Raw genomic sequence first — 19,218 nt, 5'->3', positions numbered from 1 at the left:
ATATTTATGATGCGGTAGCTTGTGACGGTATGGGCCAAATTTTGCTATACACTCAAAAGTAAATTGACTTTCTCATTAACAGCAAAGCACATATTTTTGTGCGTGATATAAGAAGCAGCAGTGCATTAGCCTGGGCCAAAGTGCTTAGTAGGTAGCACATGTAGCGGACGCTTTCATCCAGAGCGACTCGCAGTACACTTGTTATAGGACCAATCCCCTCAGGATTAGCCCAGGGTTAGGCGTCATGATTGAGGGCATAACTATGACACATCACCCCTACAGTGAGACGATCGCCCACAGAAATACATCTCTGTCTACTTAATGAAGAATTAAGAAGCTGTTTAGAGGGAAAAGCAAGGTGTTTAAATGGAAAACAAGTTGTTATCAGGTGCTGGCGTGTTAGCCGGCTGGATGAGCGTGCCTCGTTGTTTCCCAGAGTACAGGAGTCTTAGTGAGGCGCTAATGAGCCTCTTCTTTGACAGAGTAATTAAGTTCACACTCAGGGAAAGTGTCTCCGGCGCAAAAAAACAACAATCCCCAATATACCTGTAAGAAGCTTTTAAGCTAAAGACGAACAACACGAGCAGGCAGGTAGTTAGCTTGTTTGGCTGACAAAGCGCTAATGTTGCTGATGAGCCGGAGCGAGCTCTACATTGTTTTTGTTGTGATGCAACATGCTCTGCAGACTTAATGAGCTGCTTTTAATGCTTTTGCGAGTGTGTAGGCTAGCGGTGCTGTACAAAAGCACAACATCTCTATAAGCGCAGGGATGATGAATTGGTCTGGAGCGCGCTATCAGCAGGCGCTCTGCTCCACACGCTGTTTCTGTTTTCATACGTCTCTGTGCGGTGTGAGGTATGACCAAACTCCTCCTCAGATGAGCAGGCCATCCAGTCGTCTTGGACCCCCTTAGTGAGTCATTTCCTATCATGATTATGGTGCATATCACAGTATAAGCGGCAAAAATGTTTGTATATGAAGTAACCATGTAATCTGATATTCCAGTGGATTACATTTACAAATGAAAGATATTACATTTGATTATTTTCTCCTTTTGTTCAAACATAATGGACACAAACCAAAATATAAGATTATGCATAAAATGCATAAATAATTTTTGCATAAATAAATGATAAATCTAGGATCAGTACAAAAGCAGTTTCGCATTTTGTAACAAAAACAAAATTCTCAGCAAAGTAAAACTAACCAGCTGTCAGTATAATGGGATGACACATTTTGCAGCTGTACAATTCTAATGTATAATTAATTATAATTATATATATATATGTTTGTATGTCTATGTGTGTGTGTGTGTGTGTGTGTGTGTGTGTGTGTGTGTGTGTATATATATATATATATATATATATATATATATATATATAAATTATATTTGTATTAAATTATAATTACATATTATTATCAGATATTATTAAAACTCCTATTATTTTATGATGTTAAATATTATTTTAAATGTTGATATGCAGACAGTGTCTTTATAATGTTGTTGTTGCACATTTCATTAGAAATTATGCATAAATAAATGATAAATCTAGGATCAGTACAAAAGCATCTTCGTATTTTGTAACAAAAACAAAATTCTCAGCAAAGTAAAACTAACCAGCTGTCAGTTATAATGGGTGGATACACATATTTATTATTATATGTATATTACATTATAATTATATTCATGTAATATATTACTAAAAATAATTTTAGAATGTTAAATATTATTTTAAATTTTGATATGTAAACATTAGTCTTTTTATAATATTGCTGTTGCATATGTTTTACATTATTACAATTTTTATTTTTATTGAATGTTATTTTAACCATATATTTTTAACCATAACATAAAAACAAATATTTTTTGATTTACTGAATATTGGAGTCTTTTATAATATAGCTGTTGCACTTATTTTATTAGATTTTAATGTATTATAGTGTACAATGTATATAATTTGTAATAATTAGTTTTACTATTTATTGAACATAGATGTCTTTTATAATATTGCTGCTGCACCTATTTTATTGTATTTTAATGTATTTTATTGTATAGTATAGATATTTAATTAAAACATTATATATATATTTATTTTTTTTCTTTATTTTTTTTTCCATTATTTTATAGTACTTCTTTTTTTTTTTTTTACTAATGACATTTATTTTGCATGGCTCTTAAAAGATGTCATTTCCTGTGCCTCTAGGGAGATTAGTCACATGGCATTTAGTGCTCAGGTGATTCACTCAAAATAAATTGGGGCAGGTGAGCAAAGATGGCAGAGGACGATTACTCTGATGAGTGTGAATGCTGGATGTCTCTTTGCAGGTTTTACAGATTTTAGCTTCAGACACATTTGCAGCAGCAGCACTGGCGTCTAAGCGTGTGTCACACTAGCCGTCTGCCCGCTGCTCTTTAACCCCCACACACGGCGCCGGAGCTGTTTCTCAGACTGTTGCTTGGCAACCTGCGGAGGCTCTGCTGATTGGCAGGCCGAGGCAGCAGGGGGAGTTGGGATGTGTCAGGTCAAGTTTGCATGATTATGGTCAACACGCTGTCATTGTGTATTACACTCTTTGCCTGGCTTGACCACTCAGATAACAGCCTGCTGCTTAGCTCAGCTAATGTCTCAAAGACGCCAGAGCAGGAGTTTGGAGGAAACTCAATGGAAACTTTTAATATACTGTGCATTTACAAAACAGATAGTTCTGGTGTTGGATGCTGATTGGTTAATATAACATTGTGGTCAAGCTAAAGATAATATAGTAATAGCTGTGATGTAAAACCTGTCACTGTGAAGCATCTATTAACTATTAGCAACTATTATCCACAACTTTACATACAATTATATTTACATTTAGTTATCTATCTATCTATCTATCTATCTATCTATCTATCTATCTATCTATCTATCTATCTATCTAGTGCCCTCCAAAAGTATTGGAACAGTAAAGACAAAATTGCTCTGTTGGCTGTGAAGTCAAGACATTTACAAATATGATTACAAGATGAATATGAGACAAAACTACAGAGTGTCACATTTTATTATTAGCCGTTTCAACACATAGATGTTTTACCAGCTAAGAAGTTCAGCACTTTTAGAGTTCATCCCTCTATCTGATGTGAGCATAAGTATTGGAGCAGTTGCCTCACAGGTCTTTCTAAGAGATCAGCTGTGTCCTGTTGCATTAATTCTTCAGATATTAAAAGCAGGGAATGTGTCATATCAGTTATATCCATTACTTCTGTATTCTGAATATTGCATTCGATGATGACACACACAAACCAGGATGAAGATGAGGGAGCTGACTTTGAGAGAAAAGCAAGCAATTTGGATGCTAAAAGTAAAGAGGAAGGCAATTAGAGCTATAGCAAAAACAAAGGGCATGGAGAAATCAAGAGTTTGGAAACCACCAGCAACTAACAACTACCTGATCGGCTGAGAAAACAAGTAGTTGATGACAGACAAATCATAAAAGCTGTGAAAATGAACCCTAAAAGACGTGTCTGTAAAATCACCAACAACTTCCAGAAAGCTGGGGTGATGCTCTGACAATCTACTGTCCTCAGGAGACTTTGACACAGAATTACAGATGCTACACAGCAAGATGCAAACCTCTGACCAGCACCAAACATAGAATAGATTAGAGTTTGCAAAAAAGCACAAAGGTGAGCCAAAAGAGTTTTGGAACTGTGTTTATGGACCGATGAGACAAAGATGAACCTTTCTCTAAGTGATGGGAAAGCAAAATTGTGAAGAGAAAAAAAGAGAACTGCAAATGATCCCAAGCATACAGCCTCATCTGTAAAGCATGGTGGAGGTGGTGTCATGGCATGGGCATGCATGGCTGTCTCTGGAACAGGCCCTCTCAACTTTACTGATGACTTAATGTATGATGACAGTAGCAGAATGAATTTGGAAGGGTACAAATCCATCTTGCCTACCAATATTCAAGAAAATGCCACCATATTCATTTGGAAGTTCTTCATATTGCATCAGGACAATGACCCAAAACGCCCTGCCAGTTCAGTCAAGGAATTTATAAGGGCAAAGAAATGGAAAGTCTTAGATTGCCCAAGTCAATGCCCCAGCAACACGAGACTGAGTAAGTGATGACAGATTTTTCATTTTTAGGTTAACTATCCCTTTAAGGAGAAAAATCGGCACACTTAAGAAAAAGTCTCCATCTGTTCTTCATTTAATCTCATTGGTGTCTTTGAGAAACAGTTGAACTTTTGAAGAGGTTTGGTGGAGGGGATCGGCACTCTGACACTCTCTACATCAACTCTGACTGAAAAATAAATGACCCAGTCAACACACTTAATTGTCTCCAATTGCTCTAACATGAATTATTAACATGCCTCTATTATAACGTATGTCTACACACGTTAGCGAAGGACGACGGGAGAAGGTGACGATTTGGAGGAGAGAGTGTGAGTGACGGCTAAAGGCGGGAGGATTGATTGGAAGAGTTTGAAGGAGAAACAGAGAGAGGTGTATGTTTTGTTATCGGAGCGTTACAGAGAAGCCATTACCATGCAGGTTCAGCCCAGCGTAGCAGATATTCAGCACAGCCAAAGCACATATTGATTTCTGAGAAAAGTCAATCTGGCTCCTAAGTAAATATTATGGCAGCTGCTCAAACGCCATGAAGAGCCGCCCAAACTAGATGGAGCCCTGTCAGTCCTGTTTCTGCTCTCCGGTCAAATTAAACACTGACGGTGAAACTGTCAGTGTGTTTCAGTGCAAATGCACTTTGAGAAACTGATTTGCATTAATATTTGCAGCCAAGTGATAAAATCCAGTTATTGAACGAGGGATCCCATGCATATTTCAGTCCCATAGCTATATATTTTAAAGTATTACCATCTGATACCAGTATTACCATAGTTCTGCCAGAGTCCGTTTTTTGAAAGGAACACTTACAAAAAAGTGCCATGATGGTACCGTGGCATTCCTGGATGTACCCTGGTAAGTGAATTTCATTACAGTGGTATATTTCAAAGTGCTATAATATTACCAGCAGAAGTGCTGTTTTTACCATCTACCATAGTATTTTGCACATGTAAATAACCTATTACATGAATTTCAGCACCATGGTATTTTTCAAAGGACCATAATACAGCCGTAGTCATTTATTTACGTTATTTTAAGGTACTTCAATGCATACTGTGAAATTACCATGGTACAATTTAAAAAAATAGGCCCATGTTCAAAAAACATGTTAATACCACAGTATTTCTGGTACTTTTCATGGTACATGGTACATGCATTTCAGCATCTCAGTTTTTCATAGTATCATAGTTTTACCATTATTGTACCATGAACACATAAATAAAGAAAAGAGTACCATTGTTTTTCAGATATGTACTATGATAGTATTGATGGAAGTACCGTGGTACATGAATTTCATTATAATGGTATATGTTGACATACTAGTATTAATAGATAAAACTATCATGTAAATACCATGTTACATGCATTTCAATACCATGATATTTTTCAAAGTGCCATAATATTACTGTCTATACCAGGGGTCGGCAACCTATGGCATGCGTGCCAACAGTGGCACGCAGAGGGATAATCTCTGGCACGTGAGCAATAGGGAAAACTTTATACTAACGTTATTGGCACAGTGGTTAACCAGAAAACCCCTGATCTATACTATGTACTGTATTGTACCATGGTGCTGCAACAGTACTTTTTTTTTACATGATATTCCAAGGTAAATTAATTCTGCAAAATTACCATGGTACATGTCAAGAGAACTCTGATAGTACCATATATGTTTTGGGCTTTTAAAAGGCCTTAGTAAATAAATTAAAAACCAAAGTGTAACGTAAACGTAATATGTAATTTAAAGGGAAACAGTTTAATTAAGCTCATGGGGAATCATTTATCATTTTATAGGGAATTTGAACAGAATCACTGTTTTACGGCTGATCACTGAGGTGGCAGCGATTGACTGAATGAGCTGTAACATCAACTCTGCACTGGATATTAAAATCCAAAATATAGTGAAAACACTATTTAATAGCTCAGTAACAAGATCGGCAGATTAAGACATTAACTTGTGAGCACAAAACACAAGATACTTCTCTTTTCAATATAAATAAGGCTTTATGTGATAAATCTAAGACATGTAAACTAATCTAACACATGAACACAAGCATTCACACATTGCAGAAAGAGAGAAAGTGAGGAAAGGATGAGTTTCGAGAATGAAATCATTTATTTAAACCTCGCTTTGAGTTTCTCAATGAGGCTAAAATTTATATCAAATGCACCAATTCAGTTAGAATCTGGAGGTTACTTGCTTGCATTGCTAAGGGATTCCCTTTTGTTGTAGTCTTTGCAGAAAGGGTTGTTGAGGTTGTTGATTGGCTGAGAGTTCAGTAGTCGTTGAAGTGACGTCTTGGGAAGCCAATGGCTCGGCGTTGGCTGAGGATGCGGAGTTGTGGCTGGTAGAAGTTTTGAGGCGGTCACAGACTCGAGTTGAACTTGGAGATGAGGTGTGGCGGCAAAACTTAAACTGAGTACATGAAACTCGCAATGGAAAAGAAAATAAATTCAAGTTAAAGAATAAAGGGATGTAAAGAGACTAGGTGGGTTTTCTTCTCATTGCAGCTGGCACGTAGGCCAGAGCACGCTCAAAGAGCAGCGTCAAAACGCGGTGGCAAAAGCAAACAGAGAAGAGCAAAAGGAGTAGAGAGAAAATTTGATGGTGTCCTGAGTTTTTAAACTCGACTTCTGGACACATCCCAGTGCTTGTCTTGACCAATTAGAAATTATCTTAGCTAGGGGTGTTACTCTGTTCCTCCACCCAATCAATAAATCAACATTGAACTGATCAGTCACATGTCCGAACTTTACAGGCTCTTGCAAAGTATACTTTTGAACATGATTTCTATAACAAGACTATGATACATTTGACAAAGAATTGATTGGAAGAAACATTTAAAGCATGATTTTTGAAACTCATACATACCAAACACGCATATGAATCCTTCAGCTATTCAATAATGATTAAAAAGACATGCATAATATTTGATTAAAACATGATAGTCTAATGTGTGGGTTACAAACATAATATGGGGTTCTGCATAGAAATGTCCTTTTAGGATGATTTTAGGTGCATATGAAAAAGAAAGTCTCTGTGTAGTTCTAAGGAGAACGAAGACATGTTCTTTAGACAAAGGAATTTCGGTTTGGTCTGTCTTCTATGTGGAGGAAAAGTCAGTCTAAGGAAGCTTGTGATTTCCAGCGTGGAACCCATGTGATGGACATCTCTTTGACCATCAGTCTTGATTACTTGATCTCCTTGCTGAATTGTAATTATCAATAAGTGTTTTGTTTCAATGTTGCAAGCTGTTTTGTGAAAGAGTTGGTTAGTTCGCTTGCTTCAGACTAGTTGCAGCTAGGAATCTGATTTACGACATCCTATTTCCTTGGGGCCTCTCTGGAATTTCAGCTCCTCATGTTTCGATGTTCTGATCGAATCTTAACTTTGTCTGATTCAGTCTCTGATATTCTACAAATTGTATATTTTAAAATTACTGTAGTATTACCATTTGATACCATGATTGCATCATGATACTGCCACAGTACTTTTTTGTAAGGGAATACTTTCAAAAAATACCATGGTATTACCATGATTTTCTTGGATATAGTACGTCAATTTGATTACCATGGTCCGTTTCAAAGTACCATCCTATTACTACCAAAAAACGATGTTACATCATTTTCAGCAGTAATATTTTTTCAAAGTACCATAGTATTACCATCTATATTACATGAAGTACTATATTAATACCACAGTACTTTTTTACATGGTTTTCCAAGGCACTTTAATGAATACTGTACAATAGTTGGTACTTTGTTAGCGTATTACATATAAGTAAGATCCGCATTAAGATCCTAACATCACTTAGACTGAAAATAATGATAATAAAACCAAAATAATGTCAAAATAATATTTGAAGAGGTTCTGTTTTGAATTCATGAAGCGTTTTATGTTTCCCTGCTAGTTTAATCTCTATAAAAGCCTAAAAGGACAAACTGACTGGTCATCCATCCATACAGATCCGCTGATCTCGCCATCAATTTATTGAATAATCAAGCAAATAATAAACACACGACAACATCTCTTTCCCACAGCTCACCTGCTTCACAGGCCTCAGTGTTTTAATCTTAATTCAATCTATTGAAGAGCACATCCAGAGGAGAGCCGAGAGAGCAGCGGCCCATAAAATAATAATCCCATGAGCGCGCACACACACAAATCCTTCAACACACACGTCTGTACACACGCATTTAAAGGGAAGTGAAGTCAGTACACTTCAATAAACCCCATCACGAGCTGCATCACACCTGCAGATAGTGACAGTGAGAAACCGGCAGCTGCACACATGTGCAAGTCAGCCATATCATTTCAGCCCCGATAAGCACCTATAATTGACTAATTTTTAATGTGAGAGCGTGAGAGACAGGAATAGGAGAGCGAGACAGGGAGAGACAGACGGGAAGGTCAGAGAGCATAAACGCGCTCGCTCTCGAGGTAATGCATTGATTTTTACCCACGCTGCACCGTGATGAAAGTACCTCATGAATTCCAATGTCTTTCTCCTATTGAGGGAACGCAACACAATCAAAGCGGCACGAGACACATTACAATGTCAATCCGTGCTTTTACTTTTCCAGCACCTTCCCGGGAAATGTGTTTTCTGTCAGCGCTTGGAAATGGGACGTTTTTGTGATGAGGTTTTTCAGCCCCTCCAGCCTTCGTGCTTTCATACAGACGGCCAGATTGTCTCTCCTGTAGCGGTGTTTTGCTGGGTTAACCTGTTTACTGTGCACGATGATGCTGTAGTCTACAGTATTATAGTGAATGTTTGCCGTTTTCTGTGTTTCTCCTGCTATTTTATTTTGAAATCACATCATGCGCATATGGTGTCATCTTTTCCATTCTATCTGAAATTATCACTTGTCAAATGCAAATAAAATTTTGGCTTTGGCCTATAACTTGAAATGCTTTATGGTTCATAGTATGCAAATTTCCTAATACCTTTTCCAAATCCTTTTTTTTTCAACATTATTTGATCAGACATTTGTGAAAGTAAATTTTAAAATAGCAATATTATAATAGCTATTTTGAACAATTAACTAATGCATAAATAAAATAAAATGAATAGTGTTCAAAGTATGCAGATGTTCCTGTTACCTGGAAAAATGCTCAATATATATATATAATACAAAATATTAATGTGTTTGCTTTTGCTTTGCAGATGGGTGAAAGTTGAATTAGTTTTGTTGAGATTTTGATTGAAATGGCACAATAGCAAATTAATACTAGCTAGTATTTAATGAATTATTATTATTTGATATTTATTTATTTAATCAATATTAAACGATAATAATAAAATTAAAATAATATTATAAAAATGTATATATTATAGTATATTTAATATTTCAATCACATACTATTTCATTTAAAAATATTAAAAGGATGCATGCTATTTTTATAATTATATATAATACGGAAAGTAAAATAATATTATAAAATGGTTTATAAATTATATATTATTTAATATTGAAAATATACTGTTTTATTTAAAAATAATACGAGTTTTAAGTGCAGTTTTTCATTCTCAACGTCAGCATGTTTTGAATTGCAGTGGAGGAATGATATTTTGGCCTGCTGTGTTTGTTCTTTTGTTTTAAACTCTAAGTTGTGACGCATTCCTGCTGTTAAGCCGCCACAACAAGCAAATGAGAAACAGAATCACTGTGAGTGACCTCAACTGTTGTGTTTCACAGAAAGGCTGGTTAATGTGTAATGTCGGCTGGAAAGAAAGGAAAAGCCGCTAAATAATGTAAGAGAACAACAAAATGTATTTATATAGTCCTGTAGCTGAACTGCTAGAGCATGGCAGTAACAATTTGAATGTAAATTCAGTTCCCAAAGAATGCACCGATTGATCAAATATATACCTTGACAAACATAAAAATACTCTCAATTTTTAAATAAAGATATTTTAATTATTCAAATGCTAATATGCTCTTATTTTATTGAAATGAATGTAAGTCTAAATACCTTATTATTTAATACAAAAAATCGAAATAAAATATTATATTAAATTGTTCATAGGAACATACGAGTGTTTATTATCATTTCTCTTTATATATTTTTTAACTTCTCTTTTTTTTTCCTGCATTTCTCTTCTGCTGTAGCTTGTGTATTAATCTAGTTTATACTTTAAACATGGCATCGTGAACTACGAATATTGTTGGCTCTTAAGAGAAATTGTTTGTGATGTTCTTTATTTGTGCGTCACATTGAATAAAAGCACCCACTAAATGTAAAAATGTAAATATCAAATCTCTTGCCATTTGCAAGTTTATTTTAGGTTCAGGTTACCTTTATACTACCAGTCCAAAATATGGGCACGCTTGACTTTTTCATGACTTTTTTTTAAACTTTAAAAATCTAAAGCCACTTGCTTAATGTTTTTTTACATAAATGTAAATTGAATTTTATTTTGCATGAATATGAATTGGATTTTTATTGAAGGAAAAGCATCACGTGATGCACCTCATGAAGCAGCACTGGAATCTAGAGGAAAAAGTCAAATCTAAGAGAGTTTGGTCACTAATTCTCATACTCCATCGTGTTTTTCATAGCAGAGATGGCTTCATTATTTATATTTCCGATAATTTCCGAATAATGAAGATTGAGTAGGTGTGTCCGAAGGTTTGGTGGTGCCGCAGCAGATGCTCTGGATGAGCGTGCTGCTGAGGGGCCTTCTTGAGCGTGTGTGTTTAGTGGGTAAGCGGGTGGACGGGGGTCCTTGTTTTGTGATGGCCCATCTGCATGTCACCTGGCCGGGGCGCTGGGGAGTGTGGGTAATGACTGGGAAGGAATGGCATCGCTGGGCCTTGGTGGAGGGGTAATTACAGAGTGTAATCCATGCAGAAACTGCACATCTGGATCCATCAGGCTGATCCACGGATGGTACAGTGAGCCGAGCGCAGATCGGGAACGTCAGTGTCATAGAGCGGAGATGAATATAGACTGGAGTGTGAAAAATACCATTGCCAAAAGAAACAGAGCCTATAGAGTGATGGCGAATGATAGTGACATGGCTCAGATCTGCTGCCCACCTTTAATAGACTCACAAGTTAATCTTACCTTTTACTGTTCGACCAAAGAGATTGTCATGGTTTTGTCAGTGTTTACCTTAAAGTCAACAATACATTTAACTTTTTTTGATGCTTTTTTCCAAGTAAGACTGGTTTTTCACAAAAAAAATAGATTTGATCCATTTTATGTTGATTTTAAGGTGCATTCACACTTATGGCATAGCTATACTATACAACTACAATTACTTGTTGACAAAAAAAATGCAAACAGACACAGAGAGGCAGGACCTTTATTAGAGAGAAGAATATGTTCAGCCCCTCACTCCGAAGCTTAGAATATTCGGTGTTGATTACTACCGAAGCTTCGAAGCTCAAAAAATGGTACTCAGACCAGCCCTAATACATAGTGCTGCATGAATGTTTGTGAACCCTTTAGAATTTTCTATATTTCTGCATAAATATGACCCAAAACATCATCAGATTTTCATATAAGTCCTGAAAGTAGACAAAGAGAACCCAATCAAACAAGTGAGACAAAAATATTTTCTTTGTCATTTATTTATTGAGAAAAATGATCCAGTGTTACATATCTATGCATTGCAAAAGTAAGTGAGTCTTTGCTTTCAGTATCTGGTGCAACCCCCTTTTGCTGCAGTAACTGAAGGTAAGGTTTCTTATAAATGCTGATCAGTCCTGCACAATAACACGTAGGAGTTTTAGCCCATTCCTTAGTGCAGAACCAATTAAATTATGTGATGTTGTTTCTTCCTATGAACTGCTTGCTTAGGTCCTTCCACAACATTTTAATTGGATTAAGGTCTGGACTTTGACTCAGCCATTTCAAAACATTGACTTTGTTGTTCTTTAACCATTCTTTGGTAGAATGACATGTGTGATTGGGGTTGTAGTCTTGCTGCATGACCCACGTTCTCTTGAGAGTCTGTTCTTGAACAGATGTCCTGACGTTTTCCTTTAGAATTTGCTGGTATAATTCAGAATTCATTGTTCCGTCAATGATGGCAGGCTGTCCTGGCCGAGATGCAGCAAAACAGGCCCAACCCATGACACTGCCACCACCATGTTTCACAGATAGGAGAAGATTCTTAAGCAGGAATGCAGTGTGTTCATAATAGCTTCTCATTTAAACCAATAAATTCTGTTTTGGTTTCATCCATCCATTAAACCTTTCTCCAGTAGTCCTCTGGCTTGTCCACATGATCTTTAGCAAGCAAGTTTCTGTTTGGAGAACAGTGGCTTTCTTCTTGTAACTCTGCCATGCACATCATGGTTGCTCAGTGTTCTCCTGATGGTGGGCTCATGAACATTAACATTAGCCAATGTGAGAAAGGCCTTTAGTTGCTTAGAAGTTACCCTGGGAACTTTTGCACGTTCTGCTTTGGAGTGATCTTTGGTGGTCGACCACTTCTCTGGAAGGTAATTTCCTCCATTTGTACACAATCTGCCTGACTGTGGATTTGTGGAGTCCAAACTCTTTAGAGATGGTTTTGTAACCTTTTCTATCCTGATGAGCAACATCAACTCTTTTTCTGAGGTCCTCAGTAATCTCCTTTGTTCGTGACATGATTCACTTCCACAAACATGATCAGACTTTGATAGATCCCTGTTCTTTGAATAAAACAGGTGACGTACATTTGATAGTCACTACACTAACTGAAAGCACCTCTGCACAGATGGTCTCTAATTTCACCTTTAAATTAACTGCTAATCCAAGAGACTCACATTCTTTTGCCACTCAAAGATATGCAATATTGGATCATTTTCCTGAATAGATAAATGACAAAGAAAATATTTTTGTCTCATTTGTTTGATTGGGTTCTCTTTGTCTACTTTCAGGTCTTGTGTGAAAATCTGATGATGTTTTGGGTCATATTTATGCAGAAATATAGAAAATTCTAAAGGGTTCACAAACTTTCCAGCAGCACTATATATATATATATATATATATATATATATATATATATATATATATATATATATATATATATATATATACACACACACATACATACACACACACACACACACACACAAACACACACAGTTTATTAATAGTCTAAACATTAAAAAATTTATCTAGCCTTCATGTTTTCATGTTTTTGTGTGTTTTTCATACCGAACATTTACACTCATCAAACAGGCCTTTATTTTTTAGAGTCCACACATTAAATCCTGAGCAAACTCATTTCCTTCATTTAGTCCATTGATTTTTTTTGTCATATGCTGTATTTGAGGCATGTGTGTCTTTTAGGCTTGGAAAATTTCATTATGTTTTTTTATTGGAGTTTTATCGTTGCTCCTAATGCGCTCCTCTCAACCTCCAATTATGCCTCCTGTGTTTACTGAAACTGTATTCATGGAAATGTGTGTTTGTTTGAGCAGAAACACAGGGCGTGCTGTGGATTGATTGCATAAAAGCAAACAGAGCTGAGAAATGAATGTTAAATACGAAGAAATCTAGTGTACCTCTATGTTTCTCTCTGAGATGGAGCAGAAATTAATTTTGCGGCGTCTGATGTCATATTGTGTGCTTTGCTGTTTGAGAGCGCTGATGTTAGCATGCTAATTTGAAACTGTAGCTTGCCAAGCTATAAGACACTCATAGTGTAATTTAATTAAGTAATTAAACTGCACTCTTATATCACTCCAAACCTGTGTGGCGTTTGACCATGAAGCACAAAAGGATAGATTTTAAAGAATTATACCGGTCGAGGTTGGATATGCAATTGTATTGAATAAGGACTGGAGTTTTGAGCTTCAAAAATATTGGAAATCGCCGTACATGAGTCATAATAGTAGAATACGGCATTATGCCATGCCCTTACATATAATGCATACACTACCATTTACTCAGTAAAAGATTTTTTATTTTAAATAAATATTGTTCTTTTGAAATTTCTATTCATCAAAGAATCCTGAAGAAAATGTATCACGATTTCCAGGAGCTCAACTGTTTTTCAAAAAATAACAAGAAATGTTTCCTGAGCAGCAAATCAGCATATTAAAATGATTTCTGAAGGATCATACGACACTGAAGACTGCAGTAATGATGCTGAAAATTCAGCTTTGATCACAAGAATAAATTACATTTTAAAAAGTATTAAAATAGAAAATAGTTATTTTAAATTGTAATTATATTTTAAATTATTACCCTTTTTTTCCTCTATTTTTGATCACATAAATGCATCCTTAGTAAGCATAAGAAATTGAAATGTCTTTCAAAAACATTTTTACAAATCTTATCGTCTCCAAATTTAAATATATAGCTGACCCCAAAAATGTAAATATTTTAGGTTTGAAATGACATGAGGGCGAGTAAAAGGTGACAGAATTTTAATTTTGGGGTAAACTGTCCTTTTAAAACTCAAATTTTTTTTCGCACTACACAGATGAGTTAATAATTATTACTTTAAAATAGTAAACTGATTTGAATGGACAATTTGTGTAATTTATAAACTTGTAATAGGGGTTCAAACTGATCAAATGTGGAAACTGCAATGTAAGTCGCTTTGGATAAAAGCGTCTGCTAAATGCATAAATGTAAATGTTCACATACATCCTCTGTGGGGTTTTCACATACATACTGGTGTATCAGAAGCATAGTCTCCTTTTTCTCACTCACATTATACTTATTCAAATGAAAGACTTTTGTAATTATAAACCGATAAAGTTTGTAGCACTGTGCTTCAAAAAAAAAAAAAACTCTGAAAAAGAAGCTCTGACCTTTTGGGTAGCATCTTCAATTATCAAGAACTAAATTAATTTCACCCACTTCCAGTGCCAGAAGCTTTGCACTCTTGCCTGAGCATTGTTATTGTTAGCTTTAAACAGTGTTTCAACTGTGTTTGTCCTTTCAGCCAACTGTAGTAGTCCTCCTTCCACGTCTAGCACTCTCCAGTGGCATTAAGACCGGATTGGCCTCCAGAATGAGGGTCAGAGGTCAGCATACAGGTTTGCAGTGGAGTGCGCTAGTTAGCGTTCATGGCTCGCCAGGGCTTTTCCATTTTTCCAGAGCTTAGCCATGCTTCAAAACCCTTCCTCAACGAGCCGCGGGCACCTGGCACCACTTCTCACGTCGTCTCTTCAGCCTGATTACCGCGGTAGAAGAGACCCTCGACGATCGGTCTGCTCCTGCGAGCACAAAGCGCTAACTACCTGTCTGCACGACAGCCAATCACCTCGCCGCGCAGAAGCAAAAGCGCTTTTCCAAGTCTTTTGAAGACAACGGCTTGACGACATGCATCAATCTCTTGCTCTGATTGTCTGGTGTAATGTCTTTTTAATTGCACGGGGAAAAGTGAAAATGGCTGCACTAGTGTTTTCTATATGTCAGCCTCTATCAGCAGTGGACAGATGCAGCGTTAGGCCGTTTATTTATTTATTTTGTTGTCGCTGACACAAGTGCCACGCATTGCTCATTGTCTTTCTGCTAAAAATGGCTTGAGACAAAGCGTCTCTCCTCGCCGCACGATCTGCTAGCGCTTGCACAAAGACGCAGAGAGATGGGCAGACTGCATAATGCGTTTGTCAGCGGCCCGATGAGTCAGCTGGAGAATAAACGGCCGTCCGGTTTGACGTTTCACCTGACGCTTGCTTCTCGGACTTTGAGGTTAGCTTAGCGCAAATTCAAGACAAGTCAAAGGAGCATGATTGGAGGAGAGTGAGCTGGAAAAAAGGACTTGTGCTTAGTTTTTGTGAAATATTTTTTAGAAAACTTGAAAAAAAGTTTGCACATGTTGGATACATCAGGTTTTTATGTCTCATATAGTATGGTACTGGAGAATAAAGAGCTCAAACTCAAGGGAATTTTTTTTTTTTAGCTAAAATATGCAATTTGGCAAAATGCTGATGTTTATATGGCCAAAAAGAAAGATGATATCTTTATACCAGTATAGAAAATCCTTACATTAAATGCATATAAATATCATTTGTCACTGTATATCTCCCAATAATTTGTCTATTATTGCAGTAAGATGATATTTAAATGCTTAGTTTATGATCAAAGCTCTGCGGTTTTTAAAACATATAATGCAGTGTAATATAATGATGATTGAGAGATGATCAAATAAATTTCCCTGATCATATTTGATACTCTCGTTTGAAAATGATGAAGTTGCTTCAGTCCAGTAAATGTTCTTCTCGACATATTACTAACCAAAGAAAAGTTATTCTTACGTTTACTTTATAAAATCAGTGAAGATTTCACCGCAAGGTGGAGCTATAGGTGAATGTTAGTACAATTATACTAAAAGGCCTTTTGCTTGTTAAATAGTGTAAACTATCAGTCAGATGACAGTAGGCATTTCCAGCTAAATTTTGATCATGCTGATCATTTAGATGCCTTAGAAATTCATATATCAAATATGATACTATACGCTTCATAGTTGCTGTGTTGGTTGCCTGTAAACCACCTGCAGATTGGCTTATGAACTAAATTTTTTTATTAATGCTATTTAATAAAAGCAGCTGAGTCTGGTAAAACCATTGGTGAGACTTCATATTGTGCCTTTAGTCATGGTAAAATCACTGTAACTCACAGCCTCGTATGGCGTATTGTTTTATTTTAGCGTTTTAAATCAATTAACTCTTTAATATGAGCACTGACTAGTCTTGTTTTATACTTTTACCAGGTACATTCAAGGAGCTTCCTCTCCGAAGGACATGGTCATCCTCGTGGACGTGTAAGTATCCTCTCAAACACACTCTCCATCTGTCTCTCTGTGCACTGCATTAACACACACTTTCATCTGTGTTGATAAATCTTTTGTTTATGATGCATAACAGCAGTGTGGTGCTCTACTGCCACCTGTCGGCTGAGAAGAACATTATTCCATCTTATTAACCTCGTGCCTCAACATCAAAATGCTACCGTGTTCCTGAAATATGACTTGGAGGTTATATGCAATGAAAAATGGCATTACTGTTGCTGATATCTGATATGCTGGTGGAGAATTTAAAACATCTTGAGACTCTGATCTTATCTGACCTCTAAAATGCATAATCTCAAAAACGCTTTCGCATCATACATAAACAGATATGTTTACAGATGAATTTATTGAAAAGGTATGCATTGCATGAGTTCATAGAATTGTCGTTTTAGCTATAATGAAATGCATGATCATTTTGTTGTTAAATGCCACATTTAGTGAATCATCGAGACCTTCTTTTGAAATCTTTTATTTATCAAACCTTAAGTGTTGTGCATTTAGAATCATTGGTAACACTGCTGCGTAGTTTAACAAATAAGTGATTGCCTCAATCATACAGCCATTATGTGCATAATCGTCAAAAAATCATTAATATTCTTAAGTAAACCTCTCAAGAAAAACTGCTTAATGGAGGTTAATTGTCACTGGCTGGCAATCCTCCATAACCTTAAATAGATACCGATATCTAATTAAAAAATACACCAATCGCAGCTGTCGCTTTGCCAAGGCAATCTCATGCCAATCAAAAGCACCATCGCACTGAACGTTTCTGACAATCTTAGACTAATCTCATTGTGACGACTGGAAGCATGAGACAATAGTGCTGTCTCCGGGGGTTTCCAATGTGCTCAGCTTTTTTAAACCTTCTAACTTTGGAAGCCAAATTACACATGAACTCGTGCTCTATGATTGCTTTTTCAATAGCTGCTGTAGGCTATTAATAAATCCAATTTGCAGAATAGAATTCAAATGTACTTTGTTTTTGAAGATCGACTGTCTCTGTTTCGTCTGTGAAGATGGCACTCTTTAACATGCTGTTAGCAACAGGTTCTGCTTGGCAACGGCAGTTATGGGCTTGTGTTGCTGTGCAGTGCTGTTTTGAGGCATGACTGCTTTGTTAGATAAATGTTGTAATGTTCAGTGTGTGTGATGTATTTGTGTGTTTTCTGTGTGTTTGTAGGAGCGGTAGTGTCAGTGGACTGACCCTGAAGCTGATGAAAACCTCTGTCATCGAGATGCTGGACACACTCTCTGATGACGACTACGTAAATGTGGCTCGGGTAGGTTTTTTGATTTTTTTTTTTAAATGGTATCAGTAAGTAAAGGCATAACCCCCATTACATATATTGTATATGCATTACAATTTCATGTTCATTACTTTTTTATCTTGTTGTTGTTATTATTATAAATAAAGTAAATCTAAAGTAAGATTTATTAATAATTATATAAAATAAATAAGATATACAATTAATAAAATATATTATTGTTATATTAATATTATATATATAAAATTTTATATAGTGTGTGTGTGTGTGTGTATATATATATATTTTTTTTGTCCCCTTCCTTTTTTTTTTTTTTTTTTTTTTGCATATTTGTCACACTTAAAAGATTCAGTTCATCAAACAAATTTTAATATTACACAAAGATAATGCAAGTAAATACAAAATGCAGTTTTTAAATGCCTGATTTCATTTATTAAAGGAAAAAAAATCCTGCCAAACCTACCTGGCCCTACGTGAAAAATGTATTGCCTCCTCCTGTTAAATCATGAAAGAACTATGATTAACAACATTATTTTAGAAAGCTGAGTTAAATTGCACTAGCCAGACCCAAGCCTGATTACTGCCAGACCTGTTGAATCAAGAAATCACTTAAATAGAACCTATCTGACAAAGTGAAGAATGCTTAAAGTGCAGCATATCATGCCATGATCTAAAGAAATTAAAGAACAGATGAGACATGTATCAGTCTGGAAAGGGTTATAAAGCCATTTCTAAGGCTTTGGGACTCCAGTGAACCACAGTCAGAGCCATTATCCACTAATGGATAAAACTTGAAACAGTGGCCGCCCTACCAAAATTACTCCAAGAGCGCAATGACGACTCATCCAGGAGGTCATAAAAGAACCCAGAACAGCATCTAAAGAACTGCAGGCCTCACTTGCCTCAATTAAGGTCAGTGTTCATGATTCAACAATAAAAAAGAGACTGGGCAAAAACGGCATCCATGGGAGAGTTCCAAGGCAAAAGTCATTGCTGAGCAAAAAGGACACAAAGGCTCGTCTCACATTTGCCAAAAAATATCTTGATTATCCCCAAGACTTTTGGGCAAATATTCTGTAGATTGATGAG

The 19,218-nt window shown here is 36.2% G+C and overlaps 1 protein-coding gene across 1 annotated transcript in view; it reads left to right on the top strand.

The window, feature by feature from the left end:
* Positions 1-19,218, top strand: part of LOC306844558 (voltage-dependent calcium channel subunit alpha-2/delta-2-like) — a 227,081-nt gene that overhangs the window by 164,650 nt on the left and 43,213 nt on the right. The window contains exons 9-10 of the mRNA XM_079376781.1: positions 16,787-16,837; positions 18,045-18,144. Coding sequence (XP_079232907.1) covers positions 16,787-16,837; positions 18,045-18,144 — 151 coding nt within the window. The remainder of the gene's footprint in view (positions 1-16,786; positions 16,838-18,044; positions 18,145-19,218) is intronic.

Source organism: Barbus barbus (assembly GCF_936440315.1).
Source record: "Barbus barbus genome assembly, chromosome: 25".
Classification (NCBI taxonomy): domain Eukaryota; kingdom Metazoa; phylum Chordata; class Actinopteri; order Cypriniformes; family Cyprinidae; genus Barbus; species Barbus barbus.
The sequence above is the reverse complement of the archived record's forward strand: the minus strand, read 5'-3'. Positions and strand labels throughout refer to the sequence as shown.